This window comes from Microcaecilia unicolor, chromosome 8 (assembly GCF_901765095.1).
Source record: "Microcaecilia unicolor chromosome 8, aMicUni1.1, whole genome shotgun sequence".
Taxonomy (NCBI): domain Eukaryota; kingdom Metazoa; phylum Chordata; class Amphibia; order Gymnophiona; family Siphonopidae; genus Microcaecilia; species Microcaecilia unicolor.
In genome coordinates, this window is record NC_044038.1 from 94,093,762 (window position 1) to 94,115,743 (window position 21,982).

The 21,982-nt window shown below is 48.6% G+C and overlaps 1 protein-coding gene across 1 annotated transcript in view; it reads left to right on the plus strand.

The window, feature by feature from the left end:
• The window catches only part of ARHGAP33 (Rho GTPase activating protein 33), a 513,356-nt gene that overhangs the window by 382,201 nt on the left and 109,173 nt on the right, over positions 1–21,982 (plus strand). The window contains exons 17-18 of the mRNA XM_030213378.1: positions 515–617; positions 2,281–2,425. Of these exons, the coding sequence (XP_030069238.1) occupies positions 515–617; positions 2,281–2,425 (248 nt within the window). The remainder of the gene's footprint in view (positions 1–514; positions 618–2,280; positions 2,426–21,982) is intronic.

Consider the following 21,982-nt stretch of genomic DNA (forward strand, 5'->3'; position numbering starts at 1 on the left):
TGTTCAGCAACAAAAACCCTGTTCAAAACCCTTCAAACATTGCAAGCTCGGTACTAGACCAATTGTCTATATTATACTGAACAAACCTCTTCTCTGTGCTATCTTCGCTAGTCTCATATGTTAGACTCTGCTATCTTATGTAAATCATCCTAGTTGCAACCATTATTGCTGTTACTTGTTGAGATTTTCCGTAATCTGCTTTGAACCTTTCATGGTGTTAGCAGAATATAAGCCTCGGGTAAAGAAAAGTAAAAATAAAGTACCCTCAATATGGCCTTTTAGTCAAAACTGAGAAAATATGTAACTTGTTTATATAAAGGTAAAAATGTGCAGTTGGATTAATAGTTGCTGAGATTTGATCATTGCTGTAACACGTATTAATAGACAGTGCTTCCACTTGGTATTAGAGGTGTAGTCCTTCATTCCAAGACAAGAGGGTCATCAACCCCTCTTCCTCCTTGCACTCCCTCTTCTCTGTCTCTCTCCACCAGTCCTTCATCTCTTTTTCTCTTAGTCCCGCAGGTGCTGCGCTGCTGCTCAGAGTTCATCGAGAAGCATGGAATCGTGGATGGCATCTACCGCCTCTCTGGCATCTCCTCAAACATCCAGAAGCTTCGGTAAGTCCTGACGTGACAGCCAAGGGGACACTGCCTGGAGCCCTACTGAGCCAAACCAAAGGCCCAGCTAACCTGCATCCTGTTTCTAGCAGTGGCCGGTCCAGGTCACAAGTACCTGGCAGAGTCCAAAAAAGTAACAAGATTCCCTGTTACCTACCTCCAGGAATAAGCAGCGAGTTTCTCCAAGTTTACCTTGATAACGGATATGGGCTTTTATTCCCCAGGAATTTGTACAAAAATGTTCTAAACCCAGCTACACTGACTGCTTTTAGCACGTCCTCCAGCAACGAGGTCCAGAGCTTAACAGTGTTGATTGATTGCCTTTTCAAATTCTGCTATATCTTTTTTGAGATGCTGCGACCAGAATTGCACATAATACTCAAGATGAGGCATTATGACACCCAAATCCCTTTCCTAGGTGGTGACTCCTAATGGGAAACCTAACATTGTTTAACTATAAATTTGGATTATTCTTCTCAATGTGCATCACTTTATATGATGGATGAAAGTGTAAAGTGATGCACACTGGGAAGAATAATCAAATTATAGCTACACAAAAGCATATCCTAGTGTCTCAAGAGAGGGAGAGAGATTCAATGGAGTGGAGGAGTGGCCTAGTGGTTAGAGCACTGGTCTTGACATCCAGAGGTGGCTGGTTCAAATCCCACTGCTGTTCCTTGACATCTTGGAGAAGTTACTAACGCTCCATTGCCTCATCTACAAACTTAGATTGTGAGCCCTCCAGGAACAGGGATATACCCAGTGTACCTGAATGTAACTCACTGTGAGCTACTACTGAAAAAGGTGTGAGCAAAATCTAAATAAATAAAATAAATTGAACTGCTGTGATGTCCCGGGGAGGGGGGGGGGGGCTGCGGAAGGTCCAGGCTGGGTGCAACAAGTTTACAGGCCACAGAAAAATCTGTCATCCCGAATCCTGATTCATCAATAGGGTAATTGCTGCTTTAAAAAATGTATTGCTGTTTGTCAGTTGTATGAAAAAAAAACCAAAAACCACTTTTGTTGAAATTCTGTGGGTTTCCTGATGTGTGTGCATGTAATACGTATGTATATAAGGGGAAGTTATGAAACTGCTTGTAGAATTTCAATTAGAAATTTTGAGCAGCCAAAACAAAGTGAGTGCTTTTTTGCACTAGCTTTGTGCAGAAGTACCCACAGGAATGTACATGCAGGCCTTTCAAAACAAAGTGCTCACATGTACTTCCACATTTTCCTGGAAGACAAGCAGAATATTTAGTCCTCATGTATAAGCGTGATGTTTCCCCACAGAAGCTCAGACCCCCCAAAACGCAGAGCTTTCTATTGCAGTGAACCACATGTTTGAGGACTAATATCCTATTACAGGTAAGCAACTCAGCTTTCCCCAACTTAACTATAATGCTTTTTGGCTACAGATAAAAGTAGTGTGCAAATGGCTTTTAAAATTTCTTCCCCGTTTTATATTCTGCTGTTTTTTGTTGTCCTGGTCCTCAGGTTTTTGCTAACTGTCTCCTCAGAATTCCTGTCTGTGCCTTGAGCATGCCTGACAGTCAGGGATTTCAGCACAACTTTGCGTAAAGATTGCTATAAACACAGTAACCTGCATGTCTTTATTCTTCTTTTTCCTGTTTCATTCCCTTCCCCACCCTCTTCTTGGCAACAGGCATGAGTTTGACAGTGAGCGGATCCCAGAGTTGGCTCGAGATATTTACCTACAAGACATTCACTGTGTCAGCTCTCTCTGTAAACTCTACTTCCGAGAGCTTCCAAACCCACTGCTTACCTACCAGCTGTATGACAAGTTTGCTGTGAGTAATGAGTCTGGAAGGGACAGACCGCAGCCTATGTTTACACCAGCAGGGTTCAGGAATGGGGGGGAGGGGTCATGTTAACCCAATTAAGTTTTGGACCTTCAGGGACTGTGAGGAAGAGGTAAGAGGGAGCTACTGTTATCCCTGGAAGAGTAAGGTTTGGCGATTGAACTATTTTCTGAGGATAAGCAGGATATTATGGGGTCAATATTCAGCCATCAGTGGTGAGAGTTTTGCTTACTGCCAACGGCGTTATTCCTGGATATTCAAAGCTGGGACCTATGTAGCCTTCGGCTTTCAATATCCGGTTATTTTTAAACCGGCTAACACATAGCCGCTTAAGTCAATATTCATCACTTAAGTGGCTGCATAAAAATAGGATAAACATTTATTTGATCCCGTTTATGCACTAACTCTGGCTACTTAAGCACTGACAGGCAGATGTTCAAAAGCCCCGCGCTGTTCCAAACAGGGCGCTATTAGACCTATGATCAGAGATATTCTCCGAGGACAAGCAGGCTGCTTGTTCTCACGACTGGGTTGACGTCCACGGCAGCCCCCTCCAACCGGAGCAAAAATCTCGCGGGAGGTCCCGCACGCAGGGCAAGCCCACCGCGCATGCGCGGCCGTCTTCCCGCCCGTGCGCGACCGTTCCCGCTCAGTTTTTTCCTTTCCACGCTGGAGAGAGACGCGTCTTCGTTCCTCTCCTTGTCAGCCCCGGAAAACCGGTTTGCGGCCTAGTCTGCGCTTTATTTTGTTGTTTTTTTCGTTTACGAAAAAAAAGAAAAGAAGAAGTTTCCCTCGTCGTTCTTTAGTCGCGGGGTCGCGGCCTTGTGGTCGTGCGGTCGTTTCTTTTTCTTCTGGTGTGCTTTTCACCACCACCATCGATGATTTTGATTTCGCAGACGCGATTTTTACGTCAATGTCCTCGAAGGTCCCGAGCGGATTCAAAAAGTGTGGTTGGTGCGGCCGGCAGATCTCGCAGACTGATACTCACGCTTGGTGCCTCCAGTGCCTCGGCCTGGAGCATAATTCCAAGGGCTTACGGAAGCGGACGCAGGTGGTGAGGCAAGTTCTTTGGGACCGTCTTTTTGGAACTTTCGCTGGCCCTTCGACGTCGACCTCGACGACATCGGTGTCGACGGCGTCGGCACCGACTATGGCATCGACCCCAGGAACACAGGTTCCCTTGGCCCGACAACCTGCCAGCGACAGTGGTGGTGGTCTGCCCCGGCCACTCCCGCTGCTCAGGGCCATCGGGACCGAACCCTGTCGGATCCGATACCTCGAGGCCGTGGGGACTCCACCTCCTCTTTGTCTCTTCCGCGGAGCACCGATGACGGACATCGGAAGAAAGCTGCCAAGAAGCACCGTCATCGGTCGCCCATGGCGCACAGGACTGGCAGCTCCGGGACATCGAGAGAAGACTCGACCCCCAGGAAGCAGCAGTGCCGGGAGGAGCTCTCCCCCTCGGTCGAAGAGGTGTCGATGCGCAGGTCGTCGGGTACCTCGGTACCGTCTGCTGGACTCGGGCAGCTTCCAGCACCGACGCCCACACCGGCCCCCTGCCTTTCTCGACAGCGGGCCTAGACGAGTGCCTCCGAGCCATCCTTCCGGGGATTCTGGAAGGGCTGATGCGCCGGACCCTGCCGGCACCGGGGGTGCTTGCGCCCTCGGAGCCGTTGATGGAGGCGCCGGTGGGCTCTGGTCCGGTGATGAGAGGCCTCCGACGCCGAGCTGCTTGCGGCACCGGTGTCGACTGCCACTCAGGTGGAATCCCCGTCGACGTTGCTGGAGGGAGCTTCATTGAGGACGTGGTTCCTCGCAGTCGAGACGGGCCCAGTTGCAGTCTGAGCTGAGAGAGCTCATGTCCGACACCGAGGAGGAGGAGGACCCCAGATATTTCTCCTCCGAGGAGTCTGTGGGCCTTCCCTCTGACCCCACTCCTTCACCGGAGAGGAAGCTCTCGCCTCCTGAGAGCCTCTCCTTTGCCTCTTTTGTCTGGGATATGTCTATCAGCATTCCCTTCCCAGTGGTTACTGTGGGTGAGCCAAGGGCGAGAATGCTCGAAGTCCTCGACTATCCATCTCCACCTAGAGAGTCTTCGACGGTACCGTTGCACAATGTTCTCAAAGAGACACTGCTTCGGAACTGGTTGAAGCCATTATCTAATCCCACCATCCCCAAGAAAGTGGAGTCCCAATACAGAATCCACTCAGACCCGGAGTTGATGCGGCCTCAATTGCTTCATGACTCGGCGGTCGTGGACTCTGCTCTCAAGAGAGCACAGAGTTCGAGGGATACCGCCTCGGCGCCCCCTGGGCGGAAGTCTTGCACTCTGGACTTGTTTGGGAGGAAGGCCTACCAATCTTCCATGCTCGTGACCAGAATACAATCATACCAGCTCTACACGAGCATCCACATGTGGAATAATGTGCGGCAACTGGCGGATCTGGTTGACAAGCTCCCCCCGGAGCAGTCCAGGCCATTTCAGGAGGTGGTCAGGCAGCTGAAGGCGTGCAGAAAATTCCTGTCCAGGGGTATTTGACACCTGTGATGTGGCATCCAGAGCTGCGGCTCAAGGTATAGTGATGCGCAGACTCTCCTGGCTGCGTGCCTCTGACCTGGACAACCGCACTCAGCAGTGGCTGGCGGATGTCCCTTGCCGGGGGGATAACATTTTTGGGGAGAAGGTCGAGCAGTTGGTGGACCAACTGCACCAGTGGGAAACCGCTCTCAACAAGCTCTCCCACTGGGCACCTTCAGCATCCACTTCCGCAGGTGGACGTTTTTCCCGGGCCCGGCAGGCTGCACTCTATGCCTACAACAAGAGTAGGTACACCAAGCCGGCCCGAAGGCCTCCTCAGGCTCAGGGGCAGTCCCAGCGTACTCGTTCCCGTTAACAGCGTGCGCCTAAGCAGCCCCCTGCGCCTCCACAGCAAAAGCAGGGGACGGGCTTTTGACAGGATCCATGGGAACATAGCCGCCATCAAAGTAGCCGTGCCGGACGGCCTGCCGGTTGGGGGGAGGTTGAAAGTTTTTCACCAAAGGTGGCCTCTTGTAACCTCCTACCAGTGGGTTCTTCCAATAGTGCGGTGCGGATACACCCTGAATTTGGTTTCCATCCCACCAAATTGCCACCGGGAGTTCAATCTTTCAGCTCCCATCACAAGCAGGTACTTGAAGAGGAACTCTCCGCCCTTCTCAGTGCCAATGCGGTCGAGCCCGTACCACCCGGGCAGGAAGGGCAGGGATTCTATTTCAGGTACTTCCTTGTGGAAAAGAAAACAGGGGGGATGCGCCCCATCCTAGACCTGAGAGGCCTGAACAAGTATCTGGTCCGAGAAAAGTTCAGGATGCTTTCCTTGGGCACCCTTCTACCCATCATTCAGAAAGACGATTGGCTATGTTCCCTGGATTTAAAGGACGCTTACACTCACATCCCGATACTGCCAGCTCACAGACAGTATTTACGATTCCGTCTGGGGACACGTCACTTTCAGTATTGTGTGCTGCCCTTTGGGCTCGCCTCTGCACCATGGGTGTTCAAGAAGTGTCTCGTGGTGGTTGCGGCTTATCTACGCAAGCTGGGGGTGCACGTGTTCCAGTATCTCCACGATTGACTGGTGAAGAGCACCTCAGAGGCAGGAGCTCTTCGGTCCATGCAGTGAACTATTCAACTTCTGGAGCTGCTGGGGTTTGTGATAAATTACCCGAAGTCCCATCTCCGGCCAGTCCAATCTCTGGAATTCATAGGAGCTCTGCTGAATTCACAGACGGCTCAGGCCTATCTTTCTGAGGTGAGAGCTCAGAATCTTCTGTTCCTCGCTTCCCAGACCTCAGCGTCTCAGCAGATCACAGCTCGGCAGATGTTGAGACTCCTGGGCCATATGGCCTCTACAGTCCATGTGACTCCCATGGCTCGTCTTCACATGAGATCTGCTCAATGGACCCTAGCTTCCCAGTGGTGCCAGGCCACCGGGAATCTAGAAGATGTCATCCGTCTGTCCATCAGTTGCCGCGATTCGCTGCGCTGGTGGACAATTCGGACCAATTTGACCCTGGGACGCCCATTCCAAATTCCGCAGCCCACAAAAGTGCTGACGACGGATGCATCTCGCCTGGGGTGTGGAGCTCATGTCGATGGGCTCCAAACCCAGGGGGTGTGGTCCCTCCAGGAACAAGATCTTCAGATCAACCTCCTGGCGCTCTGAGCAGTCTGGAACGCACTGAAGGCCTTCAGGGATCGGCTGTCATACCAAATTATCCAAATTTGGACAGACAATCAGGTTGCGATGTATTACATCAACAAGCACCGGATCTCGCCCTCTGTGTCAGGAAGCCGTCAGGATGTGGCGTTGGGCACGCCAGTTTGGCATGCTTCTCCAAGCCACATACCTGGCAGGCGTAAACAACAGTCTGGCCAACAGGCTGAGCAGATTCATGCAACCGCACAAGTGGTCGCTCCATTCCAGAGTGGTACGCAAGATCTTCCGAGAGTGGGGCACTCCCTCGGTGGACCTTTTCACCTCCCAGACCAATCACAAGCTGCCTCAGTTCTGTTCCAGACTTCATGCACACGGCAGACTGGCGTCGGATGCCTTTCTCCTCCATTGGGGGACGGGCCTCCTGTACGCTTATCCTCCCATACCTTTGGTGGGGAAGACCTTACTGAAGCTCAAGCAAGACCGCGGCACCATGATTCTGATCGCGCCTTTTTGGCCCCGTCAGATCTGGTTCCCTCTTCTTCTGGAGTTGTCCTCCGAAGAACCGTGGAGATTGGAGTGTTTTCCGACTTTCATTTCGCAGAACGACGGAGCGCTTCTGCACCTCAACCTTCAGTCTCTGGCTCTCACGGCCTGGATGTTGAGGGCATAGATTTTGCTTCATTGGGTCTGTCTGAGGGAGTCTCCCGTGTCTTGCTTGCCTCTAGAAAGGATTCCACTAAAAAGAGTTACTTTTTCAAGTGGAGGAGGTTTGTCGTTTGGTGTGAGAGCAAGGCCCTAGAACCTCGTTCTTGTCCTGCACAGAACCTGCTTGAATACCTTCTACACTTATCAGAGTCTGGTCTCAAGACCAACTCAGTAAGGAATCACCTTAGTGCAATTAGTGCTTACCATTATCGTGTAGAGGGTAAAGCCATCTCTGGAGAGCCTTTAGTCGTTCGATTCATGAGAGGCTTGCTTTTGTCAAAGCCCCCTGTCAAGCCTCCTGCAGTGTCATGGGATGTCAAGGTCGTCCTCACCCAGCTGATGAAACCTCCTTTTGAGCCATTGAATTCATGCCATCTGAAGTACTTGACCTGGAAGGTCATTTTCTTGGTGGCAGTTACTTCAGCTCGTAGAGTCAGTGAGCTTCAAGCCCTGGTAGCTCATGCTCCTTATACTAAATTTCATCATAACAGAGTAGTCCTCCGCACTCACCCTAAGTTCCTGCCAAAGGTGGTGTCGGAGTTCCATCTTAACCAGTCAATTGTCTTGCCAACATTCTTTCCCAGACCGCATACCCGCCCTGCTGAATGTCAGTTGCACATATTGGACTGCAAGCGAGCGTTGGCCTCCTATCTGGAGCGGACACAGCCCCACAGACAGTCCGCCCAATTGTTTATTTCTTTCGACCCCAATAGGAAGGGGGTCGCTGTCGGGAAACACACCATCTTCAATTGGCTAGCAGATTGCATTTCCTTCACTTACGCCCAGGCTGGGCTGGCTCTTGAGGGCCATGTCACGGCTCATAGTGTTAGAGCCATGGCTGCGTCGGTGGCCCACTTGAGGTCAGCCACTATTGAAGAGATTTGCAAGGCTGCGACGTGGTCATCGGTCCACACATTCACATCACATTACTGCCTCCAGCAGGATACCCGACGCGACAGTCGGTTCGGGCAGTCGGTGCTGCAGAATCTGTTTGGGGTTTGAATCCAACTCCACCCTCCGGACCCAATTTATTCTGTTCAGGCTGCACTCTCAGTTAGTTGTTCTTCGTAGGTCAATTTCTGTTATGCCCTCGCCGTTGCGAGGTTCAATTGACCTGGGTTCTTGTTTTGAGTGAGCCTGAGAGCTAGGGATACCCTAGTCGTGAGAACAAGCAGCCTGCTTGTCCTCGGAGAAAGCGAATGATACATACCTGTAGTAGGTGTTCTCCGAGGACAGCAGGCTGATTGTTCTCACCTACCCTCCCTCCTCCCCTTTGGTGTTGCGTTTTCCTCATTCTTTTGCTGTCATTCAACTGAGCGAGAACGGTCGCGCACGGCAGGAAGACGGCCGCGCATGCGCGGTGGGCGTGCTCTGCGTGCGGGACCTCCTGCGAGATTTTTGCTCCGGTTGGAGGGGGCTGCCGTGGACGTCAACCCAGTCGTGAGAACAATCAGCCTGCTGTCCTCAGAGAACACCTGCTACAGGTATGTATCATTCGATATACATGCAAATTTAAGCAGCGCAATTATCTCTGATCATGGGGTAGAAGTGTGGGAGAATTGTGCCTGAGTATGCGCTCAGCACAATCCTTCCGCACTTGTTTGACAGGTCTGGGCTGGAGACCAATGAAAAGAGAAGGATGCCCATCTTTAAATCAGAAGATGGACGTCCTCAACTGCCCTGTTGCAGGGACAGCCAAATTTCAAGGGGGTGTCAGAGGTATAGCTACGGGGCAGTTGAGGACGTCCAAAATTTGTATGTTTCTGTGATAGGGCAGTAGAGGACTCCAAATTTTGGACGTTTCTGCAATGGGCAGTTAAGGACATCCAAAATTGGATGTTTCTATGAGAAAGACGTCATAGAAACATCCAATTTTGGACGTCCTTAACTGTCCATTGCAGAAACGTCCAAAATTTGGACGTCCTCTACTGCCCTCGCTGGCAGATTTGCTGGACAGGGCTCACCATTCCTCCCCAATGATCTGCAAACCCTAACGCCAGCTCGGAGCTGGTGTAGGGTTTATCGCGCCCAGCAACCCAATCTTTGGTGCGCTGGCCGTTGATCATTGGGGATGAATGCGGTAATCGCTGATTAGCATGCATTTGCATGCTACTTTTGCTAAGAGACCTCGAGCGCGTTGTTTCACACGCTCGAGGGCTCTGATCATGGGGCGATAGCAAATGCCAGTGCTAGTATGGCGCTAACAGTCTCTAGCGCCAGCGTTTGCTTTTGATCATCTGCCTGTAAATATCAGTACTTAAGTGGCCAAGTATATAATATGTAAGCCGCATTTGGGGAGCTCACGTAATGTGTTGAGGGGAGCAGACGTGGAACGCTCACCTCTCAGGCCCTGGCCCTCTTCCCGACGCCCAAACTTGACGGATTGATAATAGCGGGGCCCAAAAACATTCATCGGAAGCGAGGACGGGTGCATGGATCGCTTTGTCACTCGCCTAGAACCAGCTATGCCCACGAAAGGAGCTAAAAAAGAAGCAGATAGCCCCGCATGCTCGAGAGCAAAATGGCGACGAGCTCCGTTCCCTTAACCACATCGCGACCGTTGATGTTCTCGGACTCACAATTACAACAGCTGACGGAGGCGGTACGGTCGGCGATGGACCCACAACTCCAACAACTTTCGAACCAGCTGACCTCTGTAGAATCTTTGTTGGAGGACACGACGAGGAGAACCGGCGAGCTGGAGCAGCGGGTATTGACCCTGGAGGACGAGGGAGCCGGAACCGCGGCACAAATTAAAGAACTGCTAAAACTAACCCAAAAGCAAGCAAATCAGATTGATGACTTAGAAAATCGCTTGCGTAGAGTGTATTTGCGTATAATAGGCATACCAGAGACAGTACCGGAACATCAGTTGCCTAATGCCCTAGAAAAATGGCTGACAGACCAATTTGCCTTCTCAGACAGCGTGGAACCTTTGTGCCTGGAGCGAGCGCATCGCGTGGGCCGCAGGATGGACAATGCACAAAGACTCAGAGCGGTAATGCTCAAGATACACTATTTTATTCACAAAGTGGAGATTTTGCGAGGTGCCCGGCTAAAGAGAGACAGCTTAATATTTGAAGGCTCACCCGTGAAAATATTTCAGGACTTCTCACAGGCCCTACAAGAGCGCAGGAGAGCCTTTGGGCCCGTGTACAGGGCACTAGCAGAGGCACAACAGCGATTCATGCTGATTTACCCAGCCATACTGAAAATACACCATCAGGATAAATGGCGAACCTTTCAGTCATCCCAGGAGGCGCAAAAGTGGCTAGAGGTTACATTGCAATGGTGAAGCTGCAGCAAGTAACGCTAATAAAGTCTCTAAAAAATGGAATTACTGCAGTTCGCAAGGTCTTTTGAATAAGCAGCAGCTGAACATGCAGATCTAGAAACAACCATTGAGATAAGTGGGGCGTCCGGGGGAGGGGGGCCTACCATCATTGATCTCACTCCACTTTTCTTATAATTAGGAAGAGAGAGATTAGGACGGGGGGGGGGGGGGAGGGGGGTGGGGGGAGAGGAGGGTAGGGGTGGGGGGCAAGGGTTGGGTATAGGGGATGGGAGGGAAAGAAATAGCCGGAAGCTAGAACAGGAGTGGAGTCACTCACTAGAGACGAAAACTCAGATAGGCCCGAGCCTGTCACGGATATTGGGGTATGAGAGAAGAGCCAAACTTATCCATCTTGCTGCCCCGGGTGAGGCTGGGCACCTGGGGCGACCCTTAAGGAAAGAAGCGCAGATAGTACCATTTGATAACTTGTACACACACATATACTACTAGATTTGCCACTTGGAACGTAGGAGGCATTGCCACCCCAATTAAGAGAACTAAAATCTTAGCGGCCCTAAAGAGACATAAGGTCGATATAGGATGCCTACAGGAGTCCAGGCTCACTATGGAAGAACATTTAAAGTTAAAAAGACAATGGGTGGGCGAAGTGTACGCAGCCTCATCGGGAGATCGTAAGAGTGGGGTGGCTTTGCTGATCCAAAAGGGACTGACAACCAAGACAGAACTAATAAAGGCTGATCCTCAGGGACGGTATGTCTTGGTACGATTATGGCTGCAGCATAGAGAATTCTTGGTATTGGAGCTATACGGACCAAACACATACGATAAACAATTTTTTGCACACATAATACAATTATGCCTATCCTGTCACAACTCACACTTATTGGTATTGGGAGACTTTAATATAGTGGCAGATCCTCAGCGGGACTGTTCTGAACCTAACGCTGCTCACAAAGAGGGACCCAGATCGCGTGCCCTGGCTTCCTTTCAGCGCACATTAAATTTGGTGGATGTGTGGCGTTGTTTACATCCAGATGAGCAGGAGTATACACACCACTCACGTGCCCATGGGACGCTTTCCAGGCTTGATTATATCCTGATAGCGCAACCAGCATTTCAATAGGTGACCTCCTCGACAATAGGGCCGGAGGAGGTGTCCGACCACTCAATAGTGTGGATGGATATAGAAGCACCCTCTTTTTATCAGCAGACAAGGGGGTGGAGATTCCCGGCTTATTTTGCAAACAATAGAGAGTTCCAGGAACATATAAGGCAGAAATGGGAAGACTATGTCCAATACAATGAACAACACAAAGATCAACCGAAGCTCTTCTGGAGTGCAGCTAAGGCAGTCCTAAGGGGAGAGGTTATAGCCTATGTCCACGCCAGGAATAAAAAACACACCATGGCTATAGTGAGACTAGAACAAAACCTGCAAAAGGCAAAAAACCGATATATTGCACACCCGTCAGCGACAACTCAGGAACGAGTAAAGGCTATCCAAGTCACCCTCAATGCTTTATTGCATGAACGAGCGTGCAAATCCCTAGCTTATCAGAAATTCAGACTCTATTGGTTCGGTAACAGGTCTGGCACAATGATGTCGAGATTAATCAAGGCTTGGAGCCCGCCGAAACCAATAGTGACACTCAAAGACGAATCAGGGCAAATACAAAATCAATGTGAGAAAATAGCGGATACACTCACTAAGTTCTTTTCCACATTATATAATTCTAGGCCAGCTCCAGATGCCACCGACTTACAACAATTCCTGGACCGGGCGGGACTCCCAAGACTCACAATACAAGAACAAACAGAGCTAGAAAAACCTCTCACATTAAAAGAAATACAAGCCGTGGTCAAGCAATTGCCAGGGGGGTCCGCACCAGGCCCGGATGGATATACGGGAGAGTTTTATAAAATGTTGCCTACCTCCTTTTATCCAGCGATTTGCGAGTTTTATGAGCAAGTTATTGGGGAGGGACAATTTCCACCACACACTAATGCAGCCTTAATAACCTTAATCCTAAAACCCTGACGCCCTGAGAATGTAGCAGACTCCTACAGACCGATTTCCCTACTAAACGTAGATCTGAAAATCTTAGCCAAAGTGCTGGCTAATCGGCTGGCAGAGATTTTACCTAGATTAATAGCTGAGGAACAAGTGGGCTTTGTTAAGTCCAGACAAGCGGCTAAGACTGTGCGGAAATTATTGCTCGCTGTGACAACCTGCCAGATGTCCAAAATTCCAGCCTCCCTATACTCACTAGATGCCACAAAGGCCTTTGACCAGGTGGGGTGGCCATACATGTTCTCAGTACTACGACATATGGGATTTGGGGGTAGATACTACAAGGTAATAGAGGCTCTTTATGAAGGTCCCAGGGCAGAGGTGTTAGTGAATGGGATCCGGGCTCAACCGTTTGACATAGCAAGGGGCACGAGACCAGGGTGCCCCCTATCTCCAGCATTGTTCATTTTGACATTGGAACCTTTACTGAGAACTCTTAAATCCACACAGGAGATACCAGGCATACAAGTGTGAGGAAGCACTGTCAAAGCTCTCGCTTTTGCAAATGATCTCATGATCCTTACAACGCAACCAAGTACCTCCCTCACCCACCTTATCAAATTGATACAGAAGTTTGGGCAACTATCCAGGTTCACCCTAAATATGAGCAAATCTTTAGCTATGGATATTTACCCGGATGGAGCCCTGAAAGGGGCGGGAGACCTCCCTATTACCCAGGCGGGCAAAAAGATCAAATACTTGGGGACTCAAATACCACAGAACTTAACCACCCTCTACTCAGAGAATGTTGCACCTTTGTTGGAGACACCTGCAATAAATTGCGGACATGGGAATCTTACCCTTTAAGTTTAATAGGCCGAATAACATTGTACAACATGATGATCGTACCGAAATGGCTATACATATTCCAGACCTTACCACTCTTCCTCAGACAGGAAGGTGAAAGGACACTTCACATTTGCAGCGGTTTCTCTGGAAAGGTCGGAAAGCACGTATACCACTTGCAAATACCCCGAGAATACAGTGGTTTAGGCCTCTTAAGCGTTCGGCTCCTCACAGTGGCCAGTGGAATGAGACATATCTCGGACTGGTACAGAACCACATTGGATTTCACAGCTACACAGATAGAGATGGACTTGATGCACGAAACTCATTTCAGTTGTCTACTACACATTGGAGGCAGGAAAATGCTCACTGTGATGTACAGATCACACATACTTCCGACGGCAAAAGCGGTGTGGCAATGGCTGTGTCGACAGCATCGCTTCTCTGGGAAGTGCACCCCCTTCCTAGCAATTTGTGACAATCCCAATTTCCCACCGGGCATGATATATCTGACTTTTCGTGGATGGCAGAGAAATGGTCTCACGTATATTCTTCAAGCAGTGACAGACAAGGGTCAAGTAAAGATATTTGCAGACTTAAAAACCCATTTCGCACTGAGATCTGCAGACTATATACACTATTTGCAGCTACGGCATTATATTCGCAGCCTGCCATGGGTTTGCTTGACAGAAGATGTACAGGAGGAACTCTCCTCAGCTTACTCCCTACATTCACAAAATAAAGTCACATTATCCATACACCATAGACATTTGAGAGATACAAGTGAAGATCCAGACTTCCAAGACCTGGTGTACAAATGGAGTAAGGAATTGGACACTCAGGTGACACCTCAAGTTTTAAGTGAATACATAGTTTCGATCCAGAAGTCGTCCAAAATGACTACCTATAATGAAATGGAGTACAAATTTGCCATGAGAGCCTTCATCCCCCCACGCAGGGCGTTCCACATGGGGATATCACCAGACGGAGCTTGTCCCAAGTGTAAAGGGGAGGGAGTGCGGCTTGGTCACATGTTCTGGGGGTGCCCTGCTATCCAGAAATTTTGGAAGACATTAATACACTGCACTTCGACCATGTGGGGCGCGACCTGGAAGGGGGGTCCGCTCCTGTTGTTTGGACAATTCATCTTGGTGAGACCTACGCCAGCTGGATTTACGGGATTCGTCCACAGAGCAGTAATGATAACAAAAAAACAAATTCTTTTGAAATGGATTACAAATGAAGTGCCTACTATACAGCAATGGCGAAGCTGCATGATGGAATTCATGAGATTTGAGAAAAGAGTGGCGGACAATAAGCATGACTCGAGATTTAAAGAGAAGGACTTCTATCGCATATGGACTCCGTTTTGGCAGACTATACCCCTAGGGGGTATAGCACGCATTCTTAATCTGTGACAGACGGACAGGACAGACTGGACTGCTCCTGTGCAGGTAGACGGCTACTCAGAGAGGATAGGGAAGGGGAAGGGAAGGGGCATAGATAGATAGGGATAGGAGGGGTAGGGATGGAGAGGGGGGTATTTGAAGTTTAAGCTAGGTTTAACTGGTGATGTAGAGTTAGGATTTGTTACACTGTATTAGATAGTGGAGTTTGTAGAAGAATAATTTCTTGTTTAGATAGAGAGTTAATAATGATATCTACACGAAAGAAGTGGCTAAGTTAACAAAACTACTATGTTTACCTCAGAATTGCATCATTGTACATTTGCTATACCAATGCCTAATAATCACATTTCAAAATAAAATATGTAAGCCGCATTGAACCTGCTATGAGTGGGAAAGCGCGGGGTACAAATGTAAAAAAAAAAGTGCTGACTCTGCCCCCAAAACGCCCTCAAGATAGCCTGCTTTTGTGTTCAGTGTTAGCCGTGATATTCAGCAGCATTTAGCTGGTTAAGTGCTGCTGAATATTAGTGGCTAACCCAACCAAGTGATTTAACCGGTCAGCGGCCAGCTAAATCATTTTGAATATTCTGCAGAATGGTTTCACATGTGGGTGACTTCATCCACGGAGCCCCTGTTTAGATGCTACCCAGCATTCTACAACTTCTAGAAGCCTTTGGCAGGTCCGACCATTCATGTACATGTGCCTTCCCGTCAATCAGACTTGCATGGGACCTGCAGTTTTGCTTTTTCAAAAGCAGTGCAGACGCTTCTGTTCTCTCTCACAAGCACAATTTTTCTTCAGAGGTATTTTCTCTTGTCTTTCTGCCTCTTTTTCATTGTAAATAGCTCAGAGCCTACTTTCTTTGGGCCCAATATTCAGCGCTATTTAACATGCCAGGAAACATGCCAGGAACGATTAAATACCACTTAGCCGGCTAAGTGCTACTATTCAGTGCGAGATAGCTGGTTATGGCTAACCAGCTATAGCGTGGGGGGGGGGGGGGGGCTTTTTCTCTTATAGTAACATAGTAACATAGTAGATGACGGCAGAAAAAGACCTGCACGGTCCATCCAGTCTGCCCAACAAGACAACTCATGTGTGCTACTTTTTGTGTATACCCTACTTTGATTTGTACCTATGCTCTTCAGGGCACAGACCGTATAAGTCTGCCCAGCACTATCCCCGTCTCCCAACCACCGGCTCTGGCACAGACTGTATAAGTCTGCCCAGCACTATCCCTGCCTCCCAACCTCCAGTCCTGCCTCCCACGACTGGCTCTGGCACAGACCGTATAAGTCTGCCCCACACTATCCCCGCCTCCCAACCTCCAGCCCCGCTTCCACTACCGGCTCTGCTATCCAATCTCGGTAAAGCTCCTGAGGATCCATTCCTTCTGAACAGGATTCCTTTATGTTTATCCCACGCATGTTTGAATTCCGTTACCATTTTCATCTCCACCACCTCCCGCGGGAGGGCATTCCAAGCATCCACCACTCTCTCCGTGAAGAAATACTTCCTGACATTTTTCTTGAGTCTGCCCCCCTTCAATCTCATTTCATGTCCTCTCGTTCTACCGCCTTCGTATCTCCGGAAAAGGTTCGTTTGCAGATTAATACCTTTCAAATATTTGAACGTCTGTATCATATCACCCCTGTTTCTCCTTTCTTCCAGGGTATACATGTTCAGGTCAGCAAGTCTCTCCTCATACGTCTTGTTACGCAAATCCCATACCATTCTCGTAGCTTTTCTTTGCACCGCTTCGATTCTTTTTACATCATTAGCAAGATACGACCTCCAAAACTGAACACAATATTCCAGATGGGGCCTCACCAACGACTTATACAGGGGCATCAACACTCCCTTTCTTCTGCTGGTCACACCTCTCTATACAGCCCAACAACCTTCTAGATACAGCCACCGCCTTGTCACACTGTTTCGTCGCCTTCAAATCCTCAGATACTATCACCCCAAGATCCCTCTCCCCGTCCGTACCTATCAGACTCTCGCCACCTAAAACATACGTCTCCCGTGGATTTCTATTCCCTAAGTGCATCACTTTGCATTTCTTGGCATTGAATTTTAATTGCCAGACCTTAGACCATTGTTCTAGCTTCTTCAGATCCTTTTTCATGTTTTCCACTCCCTCTGAGGTGTCCACTTTATTACAGATCTTAGTATCATCCGCAAATAGGCAAACTTTACCTTCTAACCCTTCGGCAAGGTCACTTACAAATATATTGAACAGAATCGGCCCCAGCACCGATCCTTGAGGCACTCCACTACTCACCTTTCCCTCCTCCGAGCTAACTCCATTCACCACCACCCTCTGGCGTCTGTCTGTCAACCAGTTCCTAATCCAGTTCATCACTTTAGGTCCTATCTTCAGCCCATCCAGTTTACTTAAAAGCCTCCTGTGATTACGTCCATAGCTCGTCCCTGATTCAATTCTCCTGTCACCCAATCAAAAAACTCAATGAGATTCGTTTGGCACGATTTCCCTTTGGTAAAACCATGTTGTCTGGGATCTTGCAACTTATTGGCTTCCAGGAAATTCACTATCCTTTCCTTCACCATGGCTTCTATTACTTTTCCAATAACTGAAGTGAGGCTTACCGGCCTGTAGTTTCCAGCTACTTCCCTATCACCAATTTTTTTCCCTTATAATTTAGTTACTGTTTTTGGCCCTTTTTAAGTTTTATTTCCTTTTCCACGGCTTGCAGCCTTCTTAGGCCTGAGCTCCCAACTGGGTCTTTGTTTTTCAAAAAACAAGCAAAAAACGTTTCTTACAATGTTGAGCCATTTGATTTTTCACCTCAGCTATTTTTCCCAATATGTCCCAGAAGCCTCCCAGGGCTTTAAGAAGGGCTCAAGGTGCGGTAGGATCATATTTGTGACAGATCTTCACAAGTGGTGCATGCTGTGCCTCAGGCCTGACCATAAGTCCTTTCATTGTAAACTCAAATGCAGAAAAGTACACAAAAGAGTTGACGCCCTGCGTGACACACTTTTTGATGTGCCGAAGTCCAGTCCATCAATTACATGCAGATAACATTCAAATTTTTTTCCCAGTGAAGGATTCTATTGATGGTACCATTTCCTTTTTATTAATATGTGTACAGATGATCAAATCATAGATGGGTGCTAATACGTTAAAGTTGAACATTAGCAAAACTCAAATTCTGTTCCTATCAGATAAAATTGATCCTATGAAAATTCCTTAATTCATTAGGATGGATGATATTAGTATTGAAGTTTTGAGTGCATGTAAATGTCTTGGAATTATCTTGAATTCTAAATTATCCTTTAAGCCACAAGTGAAATAAATTGTAAGGCATTTTTCAGGTTAAATTTGTTGAGGCGATTAAAGAATTTACTATCTGAGACTAATTTTTGTACAGTCCTGCTATTCTTATGAGTTATAGATTATTGTAACTCGCTTTATTCGGGGCTAGTATAATCTGTAATTCATTCCCTACAGCTGATTCAAAATGCTGCTGCAAGACTTTTGAAAGGTCTCTCCAGATATGATCATGTAACTCCAGTTTTGAAAGAACTTCATTGGTTGCCTGTGTACTGGAGAATCGGGTTTAATCTCCTTTCATATTTAAAGCACTGAATAATGAGATACTTCTTTTATTAGCTTATTCAATAAGAATTTATCAACCTTCGTGTAATTTGCGCTCTGCTGAAAAGGTGATTTTGGACGTGCCGTCATTCTGACAGATAAAATTGGACACTTAGGGGTCTGTTTACTAACCCATTTTAGCGGCTTCCGCACGGCATTGCCGACACAGCCCATTCAAAGTGAATGGGCTGTGTTTGCACTAGAGCACAGCCAGGCCACAAGGCGTACTAATCCCCAGCCCTGGCTGACACCTTGCATCCGATACCTTCGCTCCTGCGCCCGATCTGCTGAACGCCTCTGGAGGAAATCTTGCACCCATAGCGACTTCATTCATTACAAATTCATGCTATCCTCCTTCCAGTCCTCCCTATTCCTTGCCAAACAGGACTATTACACCCAATTGACTAATTCTCTCGGCTCCAACCCTCGTCGTCTCTTCGCCACCCTCAATTCCCTCCTCAAAGTGCCCTCTGCTCCCCCCCCCCCCCACTCACTCCTCAATCACTGGCTGACTACTACCGCATCAAGGTGCAGAAGATCAACCTCGAATTCACTACCAAGCCACCTCCTCCTCTTCACCCTTTAACCCACTCCCTCAACCAAGCAACCCAGACCTCCTCCTCTTTTCCTGATATCACCGAGGAGGAAACCGCCCACCTTCTTTCCTCCTTGAAATGCACCACCTGCTTCTCTGATCCCATCCCCACCAACTTACTAAACACCATCTCTCCTACTGTCACCCCCCCCCCATCTGTCATATCCTCAACCTCTCTCTCTCCACTGCAACTGTCCCTGACACCTTCAATCATGCTGTAGTCACACCACTCCTCAAAAAGCCATCACTAGACCCTACCTGTCCTTCCAACTACCGCCCCATCTCCCTCCTACCCTTCCTCTCCAAGATACTTGGAACGCGCCATTCACAGCCGCTGCCTTGATTTTCTCTCCTCTCATGCCATCCTCGATCCGCTGCAGTCCAGTTTTCGCCCTCTACACGCGACAGAAATGGCACTCACTAAAGTCTGTAATGACCTGTTCCTTGCCAAATCCAAAGGTCACTAATCCATCCTCATCCTCCTCGACCTATCTGCCGCTTTTGACACTGTCAATCATAATCTACTCCTTGCTGCACTATCCTCATTTGGATTCCAGGGCTCTGTCCTCTCCTGGTTCTCCTCGTATCTCTCCCACTGTACCTTCAGAGTACATTCTCATGGATCTTCCTCTACCCCCATCCCGCTCTCTGTTGGTGTTCCTCAGGGATCTGTCCTTGGACCCCTTCTTTTCTCAATCTACACCTCTTCCCTGGGCTCGCTGATCTCATCTCATGGTTTCCAATATCATCTTTATGCTGACGACACTCAGCTTTATCTCTCCACACCTGACATCACTGTGGAAACCCAGGCCAAAGTATCGGCCTGCTTATCCGACATTGCTGCCTGGATGTCCAACCGCCACCTGAAACTGAACATGGCCAAGACCGAACTCATTGTCTTTCCACCCAAACCCACTTCTCCTCTTCCTCCACTCTCTATTTCAGTCGATAACACCCTCATCCTCCCCGTCTCATCTGCCCGCAACCTCGGAGTCATCTTCGACGCCTCCCTCTCCTTCTCTGCGCATATCCAGCAGACAGCCAAGACCTATCGCTTCTTTCTCTATAACATCAGCAAAATTCATCCTTTCCTTTCTGAGCACACCACCCGTACTCTCATCCACTCTCTCATTACCTCTCACCTTGACTACTGCAACCTACTCCTCACTGGCCTCCCACTTAACCATCTATCCCCCCTTCAATCCATTCAGAACTCTGCTGCGCGTCTTATCTTCCGCCTAGACCGATATGCTCATATCACCCCTCTCCTCAAGTCACTTCACTGGCTTCCGATCAGGTACCGCATACAATTCAAGCTTCTCTTGTTAACCTACAAATGCACTCAATCTGCAGCCCCTCATTACCTCTCTACCCTAATCTCCCCTTACTCTCCTACCCATAACCTCCGCTCACAGGACAAATCCCTCCTCTCATTACCCTTCTCCACCACCTCCAACTCCAGGCTCCGCCCTTTCTGCCTCGCCTCACCCTATGCTGGGAATAAACTCCCTGAGCCCATACGCCAAGCCCCTTCCCTGCCCATCTCCAAATCCTTGCTCAAAGCCCACCTCTTCAATGTCGCTTTCGGCACCTAACCATTATTCATCTATTCAGGAAATCTAGACTGCCCCAATTTGATTGACTGCACTTTTTTGTCCTTTAGATTGTAAGCTCCTTCGAGCAGGGACTGTCCTCTGTGTTAAATTGTACAGCGCTGCGTAACCCCTGGTAGCGCTTTATAAATGTTTAGTAGTAGTAGTAGCTATCAGTAAATGCACTCTATCCAATTGGCTAGCAGACTGCATCTCCTTCACTTGTGCCCAAGCTGGGTTGAATCTGGAAGGCCATGTCATGGCTCACAATGTCAGAGCCATGGCAGTGTCAGTAGCCCACTTGAGATCAGCCTCCATGGAGGAGATTTGCAGAGCTGTGACAAGATTTTCAGTCCACACATTCACATCTCACTGCTGTCTAGAGCAGAATTGCTGATGTGACAGCCAGTTTGGTCAAACAGTTCTACAGAATTTGTTTGGAATCTAGAATCCAACTCCACTCTCCTAAGACCTATTCGTTTCTGTTCAAGGCTGCACTTTCATAAGAGGAAATGTTATGTTGTTAGAATTATTGTTACTAGTTGGCCTTGCTGTTTCAAGCTTCCATCAACCACTGGTGGTGGTTTATGGTGAGTCTGGCAGCTAGGGATTACCACATGTGAAAACATAATGTTCTGCTTGTTCTCGGATAAAGCTATTCACCTGTAGCAGGTGTTCTCCAAGGACAGCAGGACATATGTTCTCACATACCCTTCCACCCCTCCTAGGATTCTGTATACTTTTTTTATCCAACTGCTGGGCCCGTGTGAGTTGGACAGACAGGAAGGCATGTGTGGTTGGGCTTGCCAAAGGCTTCTAGAAGCTGTAAACAGGGCTCTGTGGATGGTACCACCAACATGTGAGAACATATGTCCTGCTGTCCTCAGAGAACAGGTGAGTACCTTTGCTGTGCTCACCCTTGGAAGTGCAGGACTTTGAGAAATAGGCTGTTGGTGCCTTTGGAAGGGCAGGGCTGAGAGGACTTAGGCTGCTGTTGTCCTTGGAGAAATATTGCTTGGGAGACTAGCTGTAGGTATCAGAAAAGGCTACTGTTGGGGAACTAGCTGTAGGTATCAGAAAAGGCTATTGTTGACCCTGAAGGTGCAGAGGTTGAGGGAGTAGGCTACTGTTGTCTCTTGGGGCAGGGCTTGGGAACTAAATGTAGGGGTCAGAGAAGTGTATTGGTGACCCTGGAGATGCAGAGCTTAAGAGGGATGTAATTGCTCCTGGAGGTAAAGGCTGTGGATGGCTGTTGAGAAGCCTGTCA